This window comes from Glycine max, chromosome 18, assembly GCF_000004515.6.
Source record: "Glycine max cultivar Williams 82 chromosome 18, Glycine_max_v4.0, whole genome shotgun sequence".
In the NCBI taxonomy this organism is placed as follows: domain Eukaryota; kingdom Viridiplantae; phylum Streptophyta; class Magnoliopsida; order Fabales; family Fabaceae; genus Glycine; species Glycine max.
In genome coordinates, this window is record NC_038254.2 from 55,798,060 (window position 1) to 55,822,884 (window position 24,825).

The 24,825-nt window shown below is 28.2% G+C and overlaps 1 protein-coding gene across 1 annotated transcript; it reads right to left on the reverse strand.

Moving 5' to 3' along the window:
• Positions 1-800: 800 nt before the first annotated feature.
• On the reverse strand, positions 801-5,068 carry LOC100785414 (cytochrome P450 85A-like). Its single transcript, NM_001254983.2, has 9 exons — positions 4,436-5,068; positions 3,268-3,589; positions 3,020-3,169; positions 2,356-2,601; positions 2,181-2,267; positions 1,976-2,054; positions 1,419-1,525; positions 1,190-1,314; positions 801-1,015 (listed from the first exon to the last, which is right to left on the reverse strand). Exons 1-9 carry the CDS (start codon positions 4,624-4,626, stop codon positions 928-930), a joined length of 1,395 nt encoding a protein of 464 aa, NP_001241912.2. The 5' UTR covers positions 4,627-5,068; the 3' UTR covers positions 801-927.
• Between the last annotated feature and the right edge of the window lie 19,757 nt (positions 5,069-24,825).

Here is a 24,825-nt window from a genome sequence, read left to right on the forward strand (position 1 = left end):
TCGTAAATTAAAAATCTGTCTACTGGTTAAACAAGTCTATAAGTTGGTGATTCATTAGCTTGCTCTAATCTCTCTTTTTCCTGTTGATGATTTTTTTTGTCGTGTCATTAGTACGAAAAATTCATCATGATTAGTCTGTCGGAAAACTAGAAATCATTTTTAATAAAAAAAATTCTTCTTAGTCATGTATTTTTATCCGCAAAACTTGATTCAAGACTCTTCTTAAAAGAATCAAGTTCTAATACTACTCGGACTAAGATATTACTACATATTTATGATTTTTATATGATACTTCTATAATATATACTAGTAGTCCAGCATGTTGTGCCCATGTATTTGAATATTGTTACATTAAATTCTTCAAGAATATGAATGAGTCCTGACTTTTTTAGTTTTGGTTCAAACTGAGTCCTGACATGGCTTAGCATAGGCTTTGAAATATGAGCCCTAAACCTTTCGGCCAGGCCCAAGTGAGCATCAGTTGAAAGGGAAAGGAGCATCATAAAGTGTTGCACTCTATGCTCTAGCTTTGACCAATGCGTGTTCTAGCCTGATCCACAAATGAATATGCTCCCAAAGGTTTACTACTAATTAAAGCATGTGCTAGGCCTCAGTACTGACAAGCCAGACCTATTAACCAGTGATTGACTTAACCAGACCAATTTGCATGCCTCCAATATTCCTCCATATAACTAAATTAGCATTGTTTGTTACTTTGTTAAGCATTATAGTAAATGCTGCTCAATTTAAAGCATCTTACACGGTGCAAAAAAAAAAAGAGATAGAGAGAGAGTAACACATGAGGAGAAGAAAGAAGCTAATTTCATTGACTTTTCTACTTTGTTAGAACATATTATCATACAAAAAATAAAACCCCCTACTATTCCTATATCTCATATCTCATTACTGTACATGCACAAAGCCTAGTTAGTTAGACGAGACCCTTATGTGCAGTCCATTTGGTGCCACAACTCTAGGAAATTTCATCAGTTTATCTCCTCCTATTTCTTCCCACCTGCAATGAAACATTAAATATCACATGTCAGAAACTGCATGTGTTTATTACATTCGATTTTCAAAACAGACAAACCAGTGGTTTGTTAATATGCAGGATTAGTAATAACATCGAACAAACAAATTTTTGAAGTGATGGATGTTTGAATAGGTAAACAAATAAACCCTCTCTCACCTGTATCTGGTTACAAAGTAGTGTAAGAAAGTGGAAATTTCTGCTATCCCCAACTCCTTCCCTGGACATTGTCTGGTCCCTCCTCCAAATATCAAGAAGTGGCTTTGTGACTCTAGACTGTTACCCTGCATTTTGCAGTTGGTCATTAAATTATGCTGGTTTTAGCCTTTTTGTTGTTAAATTATAAAATAGAAAAGAAAATGAAAAAGGTATAGGTTGTGTTACAAACCAGCCATCTCCATGGATTGAATGTTAGTGGATCATGATACAGAAATGGATCATAATTGATCTCTCTCGTATATACATATATCCTCCACCCTTTAGGAATCAAATAGCCTGAAAACAGTAAAAAAAAAAAAGCTCCAATAAGTCTCGTATATACTATCATTAATTATTAATTATTAAAGAAAAAAAGTGAACACTGTTTTGTAAAATCCATAAATGCCCCTTCCTGATTTTTCCATCTATGACCAAAGCATATTAAAAATATAAAGTGATGCTAATAGAAGAGGAATTTTAGGAAAGAGACATCTTTAGATGGATAACTTGTTATATAGTAATGGAATAGTGGAATGGAATGAATCTTGTTTGGAAATTTAGCTGATAGGCAATGCTATGTGTCCAATTACACTATCCTAGGGACAAATTTTTAACCGGTTACTTTCTAACAAATTTTATTGATTCTGAAAAAAGTGACTGAAAGAAGACCCAAAAGTAAGAAAAAAAAAAAAAGCTTCTTGAGCCCATAAACATGAGCACAACAAAAGCTAGAGACATATAACCCACCGTTTAGTTCCATGTCATGAGTTGTTTTTCTTAGAACCCCATTAACTATCGTAGCTAATCTGGAGGTCTCAAAAATCACCTGCATGAGACAGAGATGGCAAACAACATCAAAATTGTGATCAAAGATTCGATACAACTATTGAAAATAAAAAAATAATCAAACTGAAAGAATAATATTAAATGAAAAAAGATCGCAACATCTTACCGCACGAGTAAACCTCATTGACTTGAGATCATTACAATCAATTGGATCCTCGGGATTTTTCCTTTCCCTAATGGCAAAATGCTCTTTCTGTATTCAGTGTTATCATAGTCAGAACAGTCAATACATTAATGCAACAGCAAGATACCTTAAGAAACATGAGAACTTTTGCACTCACTCTGATTTCTTCAAGAACTTTGGGATGATCATGGAGGTACTTCACTGCCATCATTGATGTGGTTGAAACAGTTTCATAACCAGAATACATAATTGTAATAATTAGATCAATGATTTCCTCATCAGTTAGTTTGTATCGATTTTCATCTTTATTCATCAAGCAACCAAGCATGTCCACGTGGCCCTTTTGAGATGTTTTCCTTTCCTCTAGCAGCTGACTAAGAATGCTGACAATACTCTTTCTTGCCTGCAAAACAATCAAAGTACAAATATAATGTATAATTGAAGAAATAGATTGGCAATATGAACAATTGAAAGGTCCAAATTTTTGTGAAACATCTTGTGTTTGGATGTACCTTGTTAAAACTGAAATTGATTTTTTAATAAAAAAATTAAGTAAAGTGATTTATATTTGAATGTTTTTATTTTAAAATATGTTAATACAAAATTTTAGTATAAAATATTTTATCCAATGTATAAGATACTAAAGTTGCTTAAATTCAAAAAAACTTCTGAACCTGGAATCAATTTTCCAATGAGACTAAACATGAAAATGTTTATCTAACCTCACATTAACTAGAATTTTAATATGATTTTAGATTATCTAATGTGAATTCAAACACGATCAATATCAAGCACCAATGGGAAAAGATCAAGGACCATACCTGCAATCCACGGCGATAATTTGTGCCAGGAAGGTTAATAGGCAAAGATAGAGTTCCTAAAACAAGTTTAAAGAACTCTGTCATGAAGGGTTGGGATATTGAGCTGGATTCCATACCAGAAATCTGCTTCAGGGAAGAGAGAAATGCCATCTGTTCCAAAATATAAGAATTTGCAGTTATGTTAAACTTTTCCTGTTTGTGTTCAAGTATTTTTAGATTTCAATTGATGGTTCATAGTTGATACAAACCTCTTTAGTTTTCTCTTGGATGTTAATGACTTTGTTATCCCAATCACTCAAGTGGGTTCTCATGAACTCATCAATTTTTGGTAAAAGCTGGTCTCTGATCAAGGTGGGGCTAATGATTGAAAGAAGTGCTCCTCTCATGTACTTGTGAGTGGAGCCATGAACAGCTGCAATATTGCGTGTGCCTAAGATATCTAACATGGATTGTGGGTACCCTGGAACAAGCCCTTTTGCTTCATTCATGAGTATGTACCTATTAAGCTCTGGATCCATGGATACAATGGTAGGACACCCCAGGATGTGGGATTTGAAAAAACTGCCATACCTACCATTCACAAAAGGGAAGAAGAAAAAAAAAAAGATATAATCATAATTCGTAACCGATGGGGTAAAAAACCAAAAGTACAACAATGAACAGTATTTACCTCACACCCAGTTTAACTAGTTTGAGGAAAAATGAAATCTATCACTTACATATGCTTTTTTTTTCATGCTATTACTATTACACGTTTTTACAACAATCTCTACAATCTTCTTTTATTTTCATATCTCCATCACATCAATTATATCTTTGTTCTACAAAAACAATTATTGTACAAAAATGCAAAATAGTAGTACATATCCGATTTCACATTATTTTTTTCATTTACACACGTTGATGATGTGAGTGCCATTCATTAGAGACAGTGAGAGTTTATCTTTCCCTGGATCTTCATGTCTATGCTTTATGACCCTACCCCACTTTTTCGTCTTCTCTTCACTCCCAGAATTACAAGAGAAGAGAGTAGTAGTTCATTGATTTTACTCTCTAACAACGTTCACTTGCATCTTTAAAACCACTTCATGGATGAACAATCACAAACTTTTCCTCATGAAAATGCGAGATGCTAGGCCTACTACCCACTATAACCTTAATTACTGTGACAAATCACAGTCGCATGCAGAGGATGTTGATGAAACAGCTTTCAATGAAACAAAAAAAGGCTAAAGTATGCAACAAGTCATGCTCACGCAAACGGAATAGGCTAGAATCTAGATAAAAACCATGAACCAAATTGTTACCAGAGCAACTTCCCCTCTTACACAAATGAACAGAATAAGACTTATGAACACATGCACATATGACATAACTAGGAAGAAAGAAACAAACAAACACATATGAGGCAGTTACCTTGCCCTCTTGTTCTTCATGAAGCTTGGACCTTGCTTAAGAAACTCAGTTGTCTCCCCAAAAACAGGCCACCCCATTGTGCCTTGAGGCAAACCTTTCCTCCTATACCTCAATTCATTCCACTTCAAGAGAGCAGAGCAAAAACAGAGCACCAAGGCAACAACACCAAGAACTGCCATGAATAAAGCCATTGGTGCTCCCAAAAAACAGACTTCAAGACAGTAGTAACACCCTGCTTCAGTTGTTGAATTCACAACAAGTGAACACACATATACACATATATATAGAACCTTGAGCTACTACCATTTGCACATAACAAGAATAGCTAGATAGACAAAAACCGCCACTCTATAAGGCTAGTGGCATCCCCTATTGTAGGCCTTGAAGATTAAAAAATTAAAAAGTGAAGCCCCCCCAAAAGAAAAAAGAAAATGAATTGGAGATTATAGGAGTGGAAAAAAGAAGTTGCCTTTTGAAAAGGATTTTCAGGGGAGTGCACAACTCAACTCAAACAGACATTAGCAGTCTACAATGATTTGTGTCTAAAAAAAATTCAGATTTTAAGCAAGAGACCTTTGTTGCCTTTATAGAAGGAAGAGAAGAAATGAAGGGTCGGTTGGAAGGATGTTGATTGATGATTGTTCAATGAAGTATATAACAGTAAGTTATTTACTGCACCAGTTCTTTTCTGTATAAGGTGTTGAACTTGGGTTACCACTTACCAATGAGTGGAAAATGTTTTTTTTTTCCTCTCAATTTTTTTTTATTATTTTAAATAATATCACCCAGGAGAATAAGATTATTGCTATTTTGATTTTCAATTTATTTTTTATGAATTATCAATGCACATTCTTAATTACAACTGACCACATTGATTAATTGGTGTAGGATTTTTTTTAGTTTAATCAGTAGTCTCCAATTTATGTATTGGATATGCAATAAGGATACATATTCAAAAAGAAAAATTTACTACTTACAATAATCTAACTCAACTCAAGTAACATTATCTCCTTGGAATAAACTTGTTTTGTAAAAAGAAAAGTGTACACTTTAATTGATGTAATTAGATGGCAACATAAATACTATATAGTGCAAAGTTCAATGTGCATGAGCATGAGATTGTTCTAATTTAATCAATATATACTTTTTGAATTGAGTCCAAAATGAAGTTGTATTAGTCCATGCTTGTTTTCCTGATGAGTTCCTTCCAACGTTTTGAGAAGCAACTCATGTGTTACTTCTGCAGTCAAATGCATGGAAATTCACGTTGTGACAATTTAAACTGCAAAACAAACATAGGTTTAGATGCTCAAAAAGGAATTTCAGTGTTACAGATTGTCTCCCAAGAGATACACATGTAGTTGGAAAAAATGATGGTCTAAGTGCTTTCTAGTTAAATTCTTTCATTTTTACGTAACACAATTCTCATGTGAATGTATTTAGGTTCTCTTCTAATGGTAACTAGTAATAGGAATGCATATAGGTTGGGCTGAGTTTGATTAAATTGATCATCTAACTCAATAAAAAAAATTCTAATTGGATTAGGTTTGAAAAATTTTCTACCAATGATGAATAGGTTGGTCAATTAAGTCACAACATTTTAAAAATAATTTTAGACTCTCGCCGTTCCAGTTACAACCTTTGGGACTGTAATTCCTAGAGAATCATTCAACTGTGCTATTGACTTTTTAGACTGTTCAGTCTTGTGGCCTTCCGCAATGGGTGAATTACCAAACAAGTACAACCAGATCAGTCTCAATCATGTCCATGCAAAAAAGAAAGAAAAAAGAAAAGAAAAGAATCCCAGAATTAGTATCTATGTATACATACATATAGAATTATAGATGTATCACATAAATCCTAATCAATGAAAGATAAGCCTTGCCTTTTATATCTTAACGAAGATGAAGTTCCATTACATAACTTATTACCATCTCAAGAAAGGAACACGTTATAACATGTGATTATTAATTTGTATCTCAATTATGTGATTAATTTCTCCAATAATCATGAGCAAGAATTCAGCTGCAACAGCTAAATATAGATAAGTACCTAATTTTCTGCTAATCACATCTGGTCGAATTATCAGGAAATGGAGATTTGGATTTTGCCATGGTGCCATGTCTCAGCAACCAACCCAGATACCGTATATATAATTTTTCAAGATGGTTATTGATTACCCTTTACTTTTCGGGTTTCCTTGTTGATTACGAAATTAAAATTTGCATGGTTGAGACTTGAGGCTCACAAAGGACACCTTTTCCCTTTACATAATGATAACTAAAGTTAATGAATTAGTTTGCTGTTTCATAAGTGGTTTTCCGACTGAAATAGATACTTCACCGTAGACTATATATATGAATATTGTATCCATTCTTCCAGATTTTGTCAATTTTTTCAAAAATAAATAACGTTTTCAAGAGAAATAGTTAGCTTTTTCAAAACCAAAAAAATAAAATCTTACATAAAACCTGACAATTTGTTCTTAAAAAACAAAAGGAAAAGAAACTACAGTAAACTTGTGCAAAAAGGATAGAAAATGACCAAAAAAGAACTTAAAAAATGACCATGTATCATAAAAAAATAAGAGTAAATAATGTATGCACAAACAAATTTTTATACTGATAATCAATCCTAAACTGAATATTATATATAATAAATTTTTTTACTTTTATGATAATTATCTTAAAAATTATACCAATTGGTTGACGGACTAAAGGCTTTTATAATGACAATGTATAGAAATTTAACTCAAAGAATAACTCCTCCTAAAAATAAACTCACAGAATAATTCTATTATTATGTAATTCTTTTTACAATAATTCTTACCATTTAAAATAAAAATAAAAATAAAAAATTGTAAAATAAAATAAATTATATGATAAATAGATATAAAAATAAATTGCAAAATATTTTTTAAAACATAGCTTCACTCTATAAAATATTAAAATAAACAGTACATATATAGCTATAATATAAAATATTGTAGTATATAATATACGTAACTCGTGTGATTTGTAATTCTCTTGATAACCCTAGTTATTAGTCCATTAATCCTTTCAATTTCTCCCACAGACTCCCCAATAAACTTATTTTTTCTTCCTAGTATCTTAGACAAAAATTAATCATAATATCTTATCTATAAAAAGTCCCACCAAATATTATGCTTTAAAACATTTTTATTTTTAAAACATGTCTGTCATAATTTTTTTTGAAAAAAAAAACGTATACAAATGAACACGGTATTTCTCTTTGAAATTCATCTTTACACTTAAAATCATAAAAATTAGAAACCTCGAAAAATTTGAAGTAACGAATAGATACCGACTGACCATTAGACACTAACCGTACAAAAGATGGTGGCTAATCAAAGTCATCCGATCAAGATGAGATTAATAATGTCATGCGATCCTATTATAAAAAGTGTCACTTTCCTCTTAGTATCATTTTTTTATATGCTTCTCCTTAGTTTTTTTTTTCCTGTTGTACAATTATCGCAATGATAATTAATCAAATCTTTATACATATATTTCAACCTCCTACCACTAGACTCACCCAAGTGATCTACATACTTCTTATTAGCAATATTTTTTTTTCTAGATGAGAGACAATATTTTTCAACTCATTACTTCAGAAAATAATCTTATTTGTAGTACATAATTATAGTTTATCAAAAAGAATTTTTTCACATTGTGAAATTTAAATATGGATTTTTTTATTAAATAAATTATTTCTACATATATAAATATAACAAAACCTTATATTAATGTATCAACCTTTAGGTTTCTAAGCTTATAATACTATTTGTAAAATATGTTCAGAATTCTTCAATATACAAAACAATTTAATCGCAAATAAAAAAAAATATAAAACAAACATGACTTGTTTAGTAAAGCATCATACTGGATCGCCGGCCAACGATATGTGAGGAGAAACACTTAATTCTTTTTATCCATTCTATTTTATTTACTTATTTACGTGTTTCCTTATTGAGGAGAATTATGATTCACCCATCAATATTAATTAAATTAAATATACTTACATACCATGAAAAACTTAGGACAGATCAGCACAAATTCTTCACGGAAAATATTTAATATATGCTCATTTTCTTTTGTCTAAAAGATTATTTTAGTCCATATTTTTAATTATTTAATTTAATTTGATCTCTGTTTATTAAAATTTTCAGTTTAGTTTCTTAATTATAAAAATCGAGTTAATGTTGTCCTTTATGTTTAATTAACATTAATGGCATTAATAGACCGAGAGTGAAATTGAAACTTCGAGGATTAATGTGGTTAGTGTCAATTAGACCAAAAGTCTAATATTAACTAAAATTTAAAAATTAAAAGATGATTTAAACTTTTTAATAATAAATTAAATATAAAAAAAATAGATCAAGAAGTAATTTAACCTTTTCTTTTCTATCTCACTATTATTTTTATTATCATATCACTTATAATGTAGTATTTATTATTTTCTTGATCTAATTTTACATTCTTCTTTATATATCTCTGTCTTTTTCCACTTGAATCCAACCTCTTATGGAGTGGACTTTTATACGTAGATGTACGAGATGATCACGCCTCTAACATGATTCCAGTGAGACATGCGTTCGTCCTGTGATGTCTGGTTAATATCGATTTCCTTCCTCAATCCTCGTTGTTTTTTGACTTAATTTGCTCTAAGGAGAGGACTTGTCTTCAAGTGCCATAAAAGGTTAGATTGGAAGGCGACCAAAACAAAGTGTGGATCCACGAGTAGATCCGTAGAAAGATTTGACACCAAAAATTGTAGCCATTCTTCTCACGTATCACAAATAAGAAGCCTGAGTTATCCACAAATTACCATAATAATCTTTATTTTAAGTTTTTTTTTTTTTTTATCTTTCATGTCTTTTGAATTCTTGGATGTAGCAAAATTAAATTTTTTTTTTTTTAGTAAGATGTTGATTTTGAGTAAGAAACATAATTAAAAGAAAAAAGACTCTATTAAAGGAAATCAATTAGTTATCTGATAAATATAATGATAAATATTTTACATTAATATCGTAAAAACACAAAAGAAAAAAAAATATTGAGCTTAGGAAACACCATTTGTAAAGTTCTATTTGAAAAATTTAAACATTTACATGCAAGATACCTTAAGAATTAAATTATTGAGTCTTTTATATATATTTGGGTAATATTTAATTTGAGAATTTAGTTTATACATATTTTTTGTGTAATTTTTTTACATAAATTTCAAATAAGAATTAAATTTGTCTTTGTGTCATTTTGTTTATTAATATAATGTGATGACAAAATGAATTTCTATTGAATGTCTATGTAAAAATAAATTTCACTAATACATAATGGATATAAATTAAACTCTCAATTTAAAATTTTTATAATATTGTTGAGAAACTGATTTAATATATATAGAATCTGTACATATAAAAGATCATAAATATTTTCTAACATGATTTTCTAACAAATATTTAATTGCTTGATTTTAAGTTTGAATTTCTTGTTTGTTTTACAGAAAGTTTCTATTTCAAAATCACTTGCATACACAAATTACCATGACGTATGTTGCTGCAAGGAATTTTTTTGCAGGGATTATTGATTAGAAATTTTGCCTAATTCCTCATATGATTTTATGCATGTAGATGATTTTTTTTTATTAAAAGCATTCATAATCACTCCGTTCGAGATTTAGTTATATTTAAAAAAATTATTTCAATTCTCTCCAAAAGTATAATTTGTGAAAATTAAATTCAACATATATTGACAATTCAACTACACTTATTGGATATATGTTAATGATTTATGTGTAGTAGCCTAGATGAAAAAAGTTGCGTAAGATAAAAAGTTTTGATGAAATGAATTAATGATTGCGAGGAATATTGTGAAATATGTGAGAAAATTTATGAGCGAATATTCAGAGTTTAATATATCTAGATTGTGGTCTTGTTATGAAGTTTTGTGTGAAAAAGGCTAACAACAAGTGGCAATTGGCAAGCCACAAGGGGTGATGTTACAGGTGCAATAAACCTATGTGTGGCAAAGATGGCAATGAAAACATGGTTCAATAATCATTAATTAGATATTAATTAGAGATGGGAATGGGAATAATATTAGAGTACTAGTTAGCAGAAAAATGCTAACAAATTATCTTTGCCGATGAGTTAAAGAACTGATGATAAAATAATTTATTGAAATATAAAATTACGTTGTTTATAATTTTTTTTAATTTTCATAATAAATATTTTTTTTATTTCTTAACTATGAACACTGATCAGTAAAACTCTAGTTAGTATTACTATTATATTTATATTTCATTCGGTCTCAATTATAAACAAAAAAGACATATTTTATGCTTATTAAAAAATAGTTAATTTTATTAAACTGTGTTATTTTTAATTAAAGAAATATTTTTTTTAAATTATCATTCATTAAAAATTAATATTAAATATAAAACAATTCTAGATATTTTTAAATAAATAACATTTTATAGATAATCTCGTTAAATAAAACACAAATAATTAAAACTTGTTCATATTTATTACAAAAATAAGATACTTTTATAATTTATATTCAAGATTCAAATCGAAGGAATTACTTTTTAAAAAGACCCATGCTTTACACGATTAACATAATTTTTTATATACATAAACTTGAAAAAAATATTTTTAAAAATAAAATTCCGCATATTTTATTTTCAAGTTTATGTATATAAAAAAAATATTTTTTTTACAGAATTTAATTCCTTGAATGAATTTTAGGATTTTAAGTGATTATTTTTTGGCTCCTATAACTTGAGAGATTCATTAGGTTCACAAAAAAAAAATCACTTAAATTGAGCAAAATTTTATTTTAACATTTCTAAATTTTATTTAAGTTTAAACATATTTTTAGTTATTATAAAATAAGGATTAAGTGATCAATTTAATTTTTTATTTTCTTTTTTATTTAGTTTGATTATTTATCTTTTAAAAAGTTCAATTTAATCTTTTATCCTTTTTATTTTTGGTTCAGATTAATCATTTTTCTTTTAAAAAGATTATTTTACTTATTTATCTTATTTTCTCTTCAGTTTCATTCTTCAATCCATTTAGGATTAACATCTTTAATTATTTAATAATGAATTTTTTTTGTTAAAAATGAAGTAAAGAGGAAGATAAGAAAATTGAAAAAAAAATCATTTATACAATGTAACAACGTCAATCTTAAATAAACTAAAGAAATAAACTAAAACAAAAAATAAAATAAAAGATCAAATAATTTTTTAAAAAAAGATAAAGAATTAAATTGAATAAAAAAATAAAATTAAGGATCAAATTGAACTTTTAAAAAGATAAATGATCAAAATCAAAAAATAAGATAAATAACTAAATAGGTGAATTTTTATTTTGGTTCTTGTAGAAACTCTTCTTTATTTGTCAAAAATTTGAAATAACTATTTTTTGTTCTTGTTAATTAATGAATGAATTTTGGTTTTAGTGTCTGTAGAACAATTTTTTTATTTTCTTTCCTGTAAAATTTGAAATGTGTGCATGGATGCATAAATAAGGAGAATAACTTTTCTTTAATCTATGTAAAATCATTTAATAGCTCTAAAAGATAATTCTTTTTACAATTTTATCATTTAATTAAAAACAATTGTTATACTAGGATTTTTTTTCGTAATTGTTTTTATTTCATGTATTTAAAACATAAAAAAATTTACATGATTTTGGCTGCTTTGCATAGGGCAAGAAAGAACTTTTCTCGATGCTATAGAACTAAATTTGCCCTTATGGTTGTTACAAACATCCAAATTTGGCTACATGATTGGTGTAATCATTTCTCATTGCATGTTTGCGTGTACATAATTCTAGCTAGTCAATTTTTCTCTTACATACAAACGAATGTTTTCTTTCTAATTAATTATGGGAACTTAAAAAATTATGGATGCATATAGATTTTTCTTTATAAGCTTATACTACACTAAATCTCCCCAGTACGATGGAAATTATACGATATACGATATATTATTAAAAGAAAAGATGATATCATTTATAATAAAAAAATGTCCAACTTACGAAATAAGGAAGTAAATTGAGTAGGACTCAATGCTTTACTAAATACTCCCAGACAATGCTTTAATAAAAAAATTGTCACTTTCCAATTGTGAAGTGATAAAGACATAAGTAGGCTTAATGTTTCTCTTTAGAATCTCATCCCAAACAAATTGACAATTAACTTCAATATATTTTGATACACTTTTGAAAACTAAGTATTTGTATTGTGGGATGTTACTTGGTTATCGGAATAAAGACGCATAGGTTAAGAATGTAAAATACCAATTATGGAAAGAATTCCCTTTAACCACTTCAGCTCACAAATAGTGGTTATCATGGAGCAATATTTGGCCTCAACATGTAATTTTGCGAGTAAGTTGGAAAAGTTATCCATGAATGTTAATTTGTTTTCGCAAGTCCCAAACTATTAGACAGTTTTTAATTATGTTCCTAATTTTTCTTATTTAATTGAATCATTCAATCTAATTGTTGTTATAGAAAATTAATCACATGCATCTAACTAAAACAAGAGACTGATGCTTGAAGTGTGTTTTAAGTACCACTGAATCAATTATGAGATTTTTTTGTAATGTTTCAAAAAAACCAATTCCCTAACTACACTTTCGGTTAGGTATTTGTGTTAATTTTTTGTGACAACAGTTAGATGAAAAGAGCTGGTTAATAAATAAATACAAGTTCTAGGGCTTAATTGAAAAGAAAAAAAAATCAAAAACCTAATTTAACCTTGTTTCAAACCATGAAATAGTAGTGTATAAATATGATAAGACTTATGGTGGATCACAAAAGAGATTCACGGAATTGAACTGTAGATAGGTTAAACAGAAGCATGTTTGGGTGGAAGAAAGGTGTGTCAAATAATTGGTTTGGTTGGGAGAGGTGGGCCACGGCAATGGTTGCAGAAAAGAAAGAGAGGAATGTCTACCCACACGCACGCATGAAGTTTATATCCTTTCCTTTTGCTTTGTTTTCCATTTAATTCTCACTTTAAACCAAAGTTTGGGATATGCATTTTTTTTTGGTCCAAAAAGTTTGTGATGTACATTGAGACATCAAGTTTGCACGAGGGCCTCTGTTATGTTTCCTTGTGCTTTTTCTCTTGCAAGAAATTGTACGTGTACCTTTTCCTTCTTTAGTGTCCTTCTCGAGTAACATTCACACTATATTTTTATTCTCATAATTGCCTTTGGGGAGAACTTGTTTCATAGGACGAATTTTCTTCCTCTAATAGCACCTCAACCCATTGTATTTAATGATGAGAAGGAGAAAGAAACTACAATGTAAAATAAAATAAAAAACAATGGTGAAGATCATTTCCTTAATTTAGAATGAGAAAAGATTTTGTTCAAGGAAATTGTAAGAACTTTCACCATTGAATGCCTCCTCTCTGTTTTTAAAAGTTTGTATATACACTTGCACATGTAACCAATATTTATTGATAAAAATGATAATAATTTACGTCACTTTATTAGGTGATTCAAGATTAACTTGAATATGAAATAAAGGATCAATACTAACTCTTACTTAAACTTGAGAAAGAGTCAACATATTTACTATATATAGTCCCTTAAATAATTTTTGGGATATATCACTTTTTTCTCCGTTTATGTCTAGGATTTAGTGGCTCATCTCTTTTGGTCAATTCTCGTGTGGTTGTCATCTAGTTCTTCATGGTGTTTGGCTCCACATTTTGAGCTATCTCAATCGTGGAAGGCTTGTTCAAGATACTACATATGTTACATATATCTTAAACTTTCACCACACTATAATGTTATTGGTAAGGAACATTTTTATTGATCACTTTGTCTGAATAAAGCCAATGCATACCATTTTGATCACGGCTCTGATTTTGGCTGATTCTGTCGATTAGTGCCTGTCAAGAAATTTAAAAAATTTCAGCTCTTGCATTTTTCCTTCGATAGGTGTACTATAATCATCAACTTTTGTTATCTTCTTTTGATCCAAAAATGTGCACGATTGTTTGTATTTTTGTTCCGACGTGATCAATATTCATGAACCATCCCATTCAGTTTTTTTCAACCAATGAATCCCCGGTGACATCAATCTTTCTGATTATGTGGTGCGCAGCTTGATTTCGCTTTTCACTGTTAGGGATTCTTTTTTTTATCAAGTCATGACATGCCCCAATCAAACCTCTCCTTTTTACCCAATATAATCTCAAGAAGTTACGTTTCTACATTTCTTTTCTTTTATTCTGATCTTATTTAATTATTTTTGTTTTAAATTCACATATTTAACAAAAATATATTAGAAAGTCTCTTACTAAAATTTCTATTTTGAAACAAATGATTCTAGTATTAGTTTTAGAAAAATATTAGCAACACATTTTAATATATTTTTTAACACACCCTCTCCTATCAATTAAAAATCATAATTTTTTAAGGCCCATATCTTATTTAATAAAATTTTGTTATAGTTTTTAATAAATTTTAATCAATAATAAAAAATATATTAAAAAGAATGCAATGCTAATCCTTCTTTTAATTTTATCTTCTATTTCTCGAGTTCACTGTGTAACAAAGAAAAATTTAAAAATAACGCTCCCTATATACCATGTAGTTGTAGTTTTGATACAATATTGGTCAAGTTGTAACGATTCTCTGATGTAGTCTCCATTTTGCATGACGTCATGAAAAACATTGAAAAAGATGGTGTACATTTATCTTTATTCATTGCTTTCTTGTTATCTTCAAACCGTTAAATCATGCAATTGGGGCCATATCTTAAAACATAAAATGAGATAATAGCCATGGAAGAAATCTGGAAAGTGGCAATCTTCTTTATTTCGTTTTCTTTTAACCACCGTAATTATGTGATAATTTTGTCCCTGCATGTGTGGATATTGACATGTTGATAGCATAAGTTTTGATTATTTTACATCCATTTTTCAAACCATATCCTTATACATTATTTTATTTCCTTTTATTCAACTTTTCTGTTGCTATTATAATATAAATTTAAAATAAAATACAGAAAGTAGAGAGAGAAACAGAGAACACAGAGAGAATATAAAAATTTAGAAAGAATGATAATTAGGTATTTTTTTTTAAAAAAAAACTTATTTATAAATATAAAAGATAATTAGAAAGTTAAAGAGATAAATAAAAATAAAATAAATCATAAAAAATAAAAAATATAGATATTTACAAATAAATTATTGATAACAATTACTCATTACATTTGTTATTTCTTTTTCTTTTTGTGAGTTTGTTTTACACATAATTTTTTTTGTCTAGAATATCTTATTCGCAAGGAAGGAATAGTATTTGCAAATATATTATAAAAAATATGTTTGATTAACTATTAAAAATGACTATGAATATTTATTATATGCTAAAAAATAATAAAAACATGATTTTTTTGACATTTTTTCGTAGGTATATATAATAATTACTGAAATATTGTTATTGTTAAAGTTTATTAAAAAAATTATAAATATGTGCAAAATAGGTACCAATGTAACTCGTATAAAAAAGTACAAATGTAACAATTCACATGAAAGTCCCAAAAAATAGTGTCCATAGAATGTCAATATATCTTATCATAGTTCCATTATTATTTTATGTATGATTATATTTATTCAAAAAAATGTACATAAAATAGGAATGTTTGTTGTGCGATTTGATTTAATTTTTAAACAAAATTTATTCAAACTAAACATAAAATAAAAATGTAATTTGATTTAAATATAACATTAAATTCAAACCAAACCAAATCAATATTTTGTGGTTTGGTTTGGTTTTATTCAATTTCATGGTTTTTTTTATTTTTTTAATTTATTAACGTAGTTTAAATCTATCAACTAAACTTATATAATTATTGTATATGCTATATTACTTTAAATATAAATTTTATTTTTATTAAATATTTTTAACATATTTTAGTTAAAAAGTATTATTTTCACTTCTATTTAACATTAATATAAAATTTATTATCAACTCCTTTTGTAATATAATAATAATCTGTGTATCACTTTATTTAACATTATTTTTTAATAATATTAGTATATTCTTTTTTAACATATGAAAATAAAATATACGTTATACAACAAAGGAAAAGTAATAAATAATCTAATACTTATTATTAATTATCACAATAAATATCAATATAATTATAATATGTGGTTTGTTCATTTTTTATAACAAGGTCCAAAAATTGAACCAAATTGAAAAAATATATGTGATTTTTAGATATTTTTTTGGTAATTTTCAGTTTAAGTGGTTTTCAATTTTTTTTGAATAAATTTAACAATTTACAAATGATTTGATTCAGTTTTGAACATCTCTAACATAATGGGTGCATTAAAGAGTGATAAGATAACGAATAATAAAAAAAATATATGTGTATTTTTACTCACTAAGAATGATTAGAACTCACAAGAATAGATATATTCTAACCCTTCTTTAGCATTAAATATTATTTGGAAATGAGATTATGACTTACTCAAGAATAGAATATGTTTAGAATTAATTATTTTATTAATAATAAATTTTCTCATCTTTATTTCACGGACTAGACAATTTATCCTTGAAATATTCTCAGGCATCTTTTTATTCCTAGGAAAATAACATTCTATGCTTATTTTAATTTTGTATTGATTTGATTTTCATAAAAAAAATAATATAAGAATTTAAATTTTTATGTGATGGAAATTAAATTTATTATGTAAAAACATTATTATACTCTAGTTAATAATGCCCACTACCCATTCTCTCTCTCTCTCTACCTTCCTCATTACCAATTCTATTATTTTGTTATTGTACAAAAATGATGCACAAGGTACAAAACATATTCAATTGTTTTAATTTTAACGGGGATTAATGTTGAAGCCCGTGGAGGTTCTGAGACTCAGTTACCAACTTCAAAAAATAAAAACAAAAACGAATGAAATTAATGCATCTTGTGCAGACCTACAAGTCTATTGCTTGTAGAGCCTCAGTTCTCTTCAGAGGTCAGAATCAGACATCAATGCTCATTTGTTTTCTAGTTCTTTACAACTTTATTATTCTATTCTTATCACTGAGAGAAGGGAAAATAAATATATAAAAAATCCACATGATGATTGAGTACACGTGTGGCAGGTCTATCCACGTGCACCTGTTTGTATTCTTTGAATCGATGCGTTTGTCGCTTATTTCTTTCCTCCAAAGCCAGTGAAAATGTGAAATCTATTTCTTTTCCATTTTTCCTTTGGGTCTCCTTGCAGTAACTTTAATTTATCACCACACATTATAAGACGACAAATGTTTTATAACTTTTATAAATATTTATTTTATAATTTATAAGATAATAAAAAATAAAATTTTAATATCTTAAAAGTATAATTTTTTTTATATTTAATAGGTTAGAGAAATAATAAAATACCATAAAAAGTTGAACTTAACACATATTTTAGTTAAGATCTTTTTTTATTTTTAAAATAATTATCATAAAAATAAGTAATTTTATATGTAACAATATATTATGCCTTTAAAATTTAAGTTATAATAAAATTAATATCAAAATAAATTATTAGAAATTACCTTAAAGTGTTGGAATATGTTTATTTAATTAATTGAGTAGAAATTATTCATAATTGAATTAGAACCAAAAGTTATTCTCTCTTTTAATATAAACTATCATGTTGTTTTTTTTAAAACTAAGCTTTGATCTTGTTTTTCAACCTTCGATATTTCCTTTACTAAAAAATTTAAGATATTTCAATTGTAGTAGTAGCTAGAAATTAGAAGAGTCGTGATAAAATATAGTAGTTTGTTATTCAAGTACTAAATTTGTGACTTTTTTTAAGCTACCAAACATGTGCACAATTTTAGTAATTGATAAATTCTTCAAGGTTTATTATCTTTATATTCTTAAAATTTTACAAAAATGAGTATTGTACGGCCAATATATAGTGGATAAAAATCACCTATCCCACTAACTCACTACTACTAGCTAATCTCTTCCAATTATAAATACATGGATACATTATAGGTAAAAAAAAATTATTTTTCAATGATATGTGAGCATTGATTATTCATTTATTAACTTAAATATCAAAGTGTCTTTTTGTAGGTATTTATCCTTGTTAAAAAAAAATCGACATACTGAATAGGAGAGGTACTGGAGAACACTAAAAAATTTAATAAAGAACAAATATATATATAAGGAAATGTTAAGGTTAATATTGCAAATTAATCTTGTTATGAAAATTAATGGGATAATGTTTTTCTAAAAGATTGCAAACATTATCGATAATGTTAAAAGTTTTATAAGTATTCGTAGGAGCCAAAACAAAACTTAGAGTTAACTTTATTGCTTGACAATTAAATTAATATGCTATTCAACTCTTTTAATTATGCATGAAACATAAAGAAACCCTTAACAGGAAGATATTAGGTGCCACCGAAACAGAAGTTATTTTATCCCTTTTCAAGAAGATATCAACAAAAATGAAACACCTAATTATCCTCAAAATATTTAAGTACTTAATTCTCTATTTTATTTTTCAAATTCTAAAAAGATATTATTATTTTAATTAGTCAATCTCAACAAATTTGATTATCCAATCCAGACCAACACAATTAACGTTGAGATGGATTGTTTAACAAAAAATAATGAACACAATCTAACCAGTAACCAAATTATGTTTCACTAAGTTTAATCTCACATTAAACCAAAGTCAATTTAATACACGTCGTTTACATATGTGATTGCATGCCACATTACTTAATGGTGATAATTGATGAGAGAAATAAAAAATTATGATAAATTGATAGAGGCTAAAAAGTGAGTTTTGTGAAAAAATGAAGAACTAAGACTAGTTAAAAAATATCAAAGATATTAAAAATAAATTTCACAAAAAAATAAAGAATTAAAAACATAATTTATTAAAAATATTTACGTGTAATTGTGATATCATCTAGTTGATGATATAACAATTTACATGACTGAAAAAAAACTCAAATCATCACATAAATGTTGGTACTTGACTTCATGAATTAAAAATGTTAGGAAGACTAGTAAATATTTGATTTAAAAACTAAAAGTAAAGTTAAAAGAAAATAAAGACAAAAATCACAATTAACTTTATGTTAGTTAGAAATCGAAACTCCCTAGTAGTTAACTTATTTCAAAACTAGTTCCTACTCTTTTTTTTTTGGAAAAAAAATTGGAAGATTTGATTATTTTATTTGTTATCTGGTGTTTAGTACAGTGGCAGAATGGTTGAAGTGTTTCACGTGTGGTGGTCCATACCTGATTTTTGTGCAGGGCATGCAGTTTATTATGCAGCGACTTCCCCTTTCAATTTATCCCACTGAGTACTGACCCTCTTACTTCCATGCACATTCAGCTGCACCTGCGCACACGCTGCAAATTTGCAGCCTCCACGAGACACACTCACTGAACTTAGGTACATAAATACTTATAACTCACAATCAATCTAATATTCCTGCATACAATTACTACTAAGTAATGAATATACCGACACTATCAAAATGTGATTCTTTTGTTTGATAGTTTGCTTTTTAATTTCCCTTTCCCAGTTGAGCAAATATTCTTGAGTGGAATTGGATCTTTTCTCTGCGGGATATGATTAATGATCTTGTTAAGGAAAGAAAGACATAAGAGAATGATTATCATGATTGATGATAAGGTTTACTAGTAATATCTTTATTTTTTTTCTTCTGTCTTTCTCTTTTAAGAGAATCTTATCTTATTAATTAATCAAAAAAAGAAAAAAAGATCCCAATTCAGTTTTAGTTTAGCAAGTTCTATCTGAATTTAATAAAATTGTCACTTTTATTGTGCTTGTTTGCAGATGAGTACATGCCTGCCTTTTGTTCGGCTTGATATGAATCTTGGATTTCCCATGAAAGAAAGAAAGCCTCGGATGTACGTTTGATTGAATGAGTAGATTTGGAGAAGAATGAAAACATAAGAAACAAAATGAGTTAAATTCATGCGCCAGTATAGTACTTTTTCAAAAAAATTTAGTGAAGTCTCTAATTTTTTTTCTTAATCAGGCTTCTTATCTGATTATGTTTATGAAAAATTAACTATCATACACCTATTTTAAAAGTGCAGACAGTGAACTTTTTGAGGTGTGTTGTATGTATAATTTAGTCAATTGTAAAATGTTTATGCGGAATTTTAACATTTTGCAGAACTAAATAGTTATGAGATATTTATGAATGAATATTTGAGTTTAATTACCATGTAAATGTTAAAAAATTGAATAAAATACTAAACATTTTATATTTTTCATCTTTTTTTTTTACCTACTTATTTTTTTCTCTCTTACCAAACATAAACAAATATGTCATTTTTGTTAACGGACATGCATGACATGTCACTTTTTTTACATAATTCACAATTATGTCATGTTTTATTGATGTAATACTCGATGTATCATCATTTTTTCCCTAAAATTATATGATAACAACGAAAAATGAAAGGGTTATAATTAGTAGAAAAGAAACACAACAAAAACTTACATAAAGTAAAAATAAAAAATGTCATGTAAAAAAATATTTAAGGTTTTAAAATATTATAGGTGTTATTGAATTTTGCACTAATTTTTTAGTATTTTATTTTAACAACTTAATCATGATAGTTAGAAAATTTATCTCAAGTAAAAAAATATTTTAATAAATAAAATATGATAATAATTTTTTAATTAAAAATTAATTAAGTACATTTTTTTAAATTTTACACATACATATATAATATCAAAATCTTCGATGTTAACCTTTTAATTTATAACTATCCACTTTTATCTTTTAAATTGCACATCTTATTACGAGGACGTGACAATTTATTCACTAATCATCCAATTCATCTATAGAGTGCAAAAATTAAGTAACTACTAAGTATATAGTTAGTATATAGATCAATTAGTCTGATAAGATTATTCTAATTAAGTAACTACTAAGTATATAGTTAGTATATAGATCAATTAGTCTGATAAGATTATTCTAATTTGTCTAATAGTGTCAAGTTTAGATTCTAATAATACAATTTCATTAAATTATTGAAAGAAAGATTTTGATATCCATAATATTTCTACCTGAGTAACATAAATTCAATCAATCCATTCAATTATAAAAAAAAATTAATGGATTGGTTTGATTGCACCACCATTAATTTATTGGATGGATAATAAATCATATATCGAACATATTGTTCGAAATAATTCAACTCTCACATTGATTAAAAGTAGTCTTACATTAGAATATAAAAATGAGGGACAACCCTCACCCCTTAAGCTAGTTTTTGGGGTTGAGTCAAACCTTTTACATTATTTATTCTAAGATGATATCAAAGCAGGTCCTTGACTAAATTACGCATGTGAATGTAAAACTTTATGTGAAGTTCAGTAAACATAGCATTAAAAGAGATATATTTTAGTACAACATGGAAAGATAGAAACATTCAAGATTGATTTAATAATTCATAATTTCATAGTCTTTTTCGTGATAGATGATATGAAGATGTTTGTAGCTAGATACCTTATCTCAATCAGAGGCATCTCTCAAATGAAGATATTGGAACTTATAGTCATCGAAAATCATGTGAAATTTAATCTTCATGATTGATCCAATTAATGATCAAAATTATTTCATCTCTCACTCGGATAAACGTAACCGTCATATAATACTACTTTGGCTATAACCAACACAACTTAAGAAAAGATTCTTAGCTTTATGGTGGGTGGCTCCACATTCACAAAATCAAACACCTCATCCCATGTGTAGAAGGTCCCCCATTGGGTTTGTTTGATACTTGAGGAGTGCTTTTGTCTTTGCTGTTGTTTCTTTCATTCCCACTGATGCAAATTGTATTAAAATCTTTCATTCCCTTGCTTTCAGCCCACATTAGGTAACCTTATGTTAGAAAGGAGTACCAAAACCCATGTGATCCGGTGTCTGCTTGGTCACATTGAGGATGAAGCTCAAAGAAATTTGTGGGGCTGCACTTGTGCCACAAACAACAAGGGAAAATGATGCCTGGTTGCATGTTACCCCCTCGTGGGAATATCGTACCTTGGTACCAAAACAAAGCTATTGACAAGTACCAGACAGTTAACTTGTGAGCCTCGTTACCAAGTTTTCATTTAGTGTACCTTCCTCCATCCAGTGACCCCCTCCATTACAATTTTTTTCTTAAAAATAATAATAATGCATACTCTGTTGTTGCAATTTCTTGTTTTCCATATGGTCAATTACATTTTAAACCTTGAGGTTGACATCTCCATAATATATCCATTCATGGATTCCATTGAAACTAAATAAGTTATCATCCTATGTCTATGGAAGAAGTTATAACTTAATACCTGTTTTTTTTATTCAGTGTACTATTCTGGTTTAGATTCATATATGGTTTTTAAAGATGTTCAAGAATTAAGTACTTTTTTAAGCTTTTGGACTTTGTAAATCGTTTAAAAAGAATTGTCATGATAATTATAAGCATATGTTGTAAATTTAGAATTCATCTTTCAATCATTAAGATTTCATGTTTAAATTTTATTACTTACATAAAAAATAACTTGACAGTTTGCATGTGGCCCGAGGAATTAGCTACCAAATTTTTGTAATCAACAAATCATAATATAAAAACCCCTCTTGAACACACTTTTCAAAATTAAATTATGTTACGTACAAAAACCGTCCCCAACTCTATCTTGTTATTTATTTTTTCTGAGGTAAATTACAATGCCCCACTATTATTATTGCACAGAGAAACCAAATCATATTGGAAGAGAAAGCAAGCATTGGGTTAATCATCGGATCCTGTATTCTATGCATTAATATTTTCATAAAAGTTCAAGATAGATAACTTTTCTGTAATTTTTTTAAGTCTTATAATATTGCAACATGTGTAAGACACTTCCTAATCTACCTAATCACATGCTTCATAACAAAATACTACTACATGGGGTGGGAGTAACGGATTAAACTGCTGAGAAGGTTAATAATACCAGAGATTGTATAAATGATTGGTTCAAACTTCAAATTGAAGTCATGAACCATTGAAATGTGTGTAGATTATTCACAAGCTGAGGTTGACTTGCCACCTCTTTTTGCTCACAATCTTATGGGCTCCCTCTGAATCTGTGTCGGTGGATACATTTACTATGCTCGCAACATGAATGGAATGGAATGACTATTCCAAAGTAGTGGTATCACATGCCTAAGTTAAAGGCCTTTCAGAGGATGGCCCCAATAAAATAAATGTGGCTAATAGTAATCTCAAATGCAAAATTGCAAATCCTACTTTCCTATTAAATGTAATTGTACTACAAATCAGTGTCCTTTGTTTTCCAAATTGAGATTTCAAAATCTTAAAAAGGTCTGTACCATAACAACTCATTTTCCCTTCAAATAAAATGATCAAGCAAATGGATCTCTCGGGTCACGCTTGATTGATGCAAAATAGAAAATGATTCCCTTAGTGAAAGCGATATTTCACATGCGTTTGACAATCATGGTTTGATAGTACTTTTTGTTTATTTATTTATTGAAGTTTGTGCAACAGTGTAAGCCTGTAATTCCTTTGCTACCGATGGCATTTTCCTTTTCCTAGAATTAAAAAATTAAAAGAAAGAAAGAAAGAAAAAAGGTGGCAAGCTAAAAAGGATTAAACTAAACTAATAGGAGACCAACCAAAAATATTAGATTTGCATGGTGAAATACAACTAAGTTGTTATGGATTTAAGTCACAAAAAGCATGACCATTGATGTTTGTCTATATTTAAAAACTGATAAGTCCTCTCTGTCGGGTCATAGGGTAGCCAGATTAGCACCCAATGCCAGCAAATGGTGTTGGAGTGAAATGGATATATGTAATTTTTTGGGATTATCTTTTTGTTCTTTGATTACTTTCGCTTTAAATCATTCTTAACTTGCAGCCCATTATTCATACAGCAAAACATGGGAGGAGCATAACTGTGTATCTTGCGATATGATTGAATAGCATCCAAAGAATCATATGCATAAACAATGAGGATTCGGGATATTTTTCAATTGTCATCTTGACATGTACTTTCATGGGGTTCTCTTTCTTAGTAGGTTCTCATGCACGTGGCCCTTTATTTGATATCAACATAGCCACCAATTCCATAACTTTCCTTTTTAATTTTTTATGCAGAGACTATAATTTATTTATAATTCGTTTCTGTTGAATGTTATCCAATTTGGGATTTGAATTTTGATTAAATATATAAAATAGAGTACATTTTTCCCCGGTCTCTCTAAAGAGTACATACTACATAGGATGGAAACAAATGTGTAACTTTTTTTTTCTTTCCCTACATACCCAAAAGAAT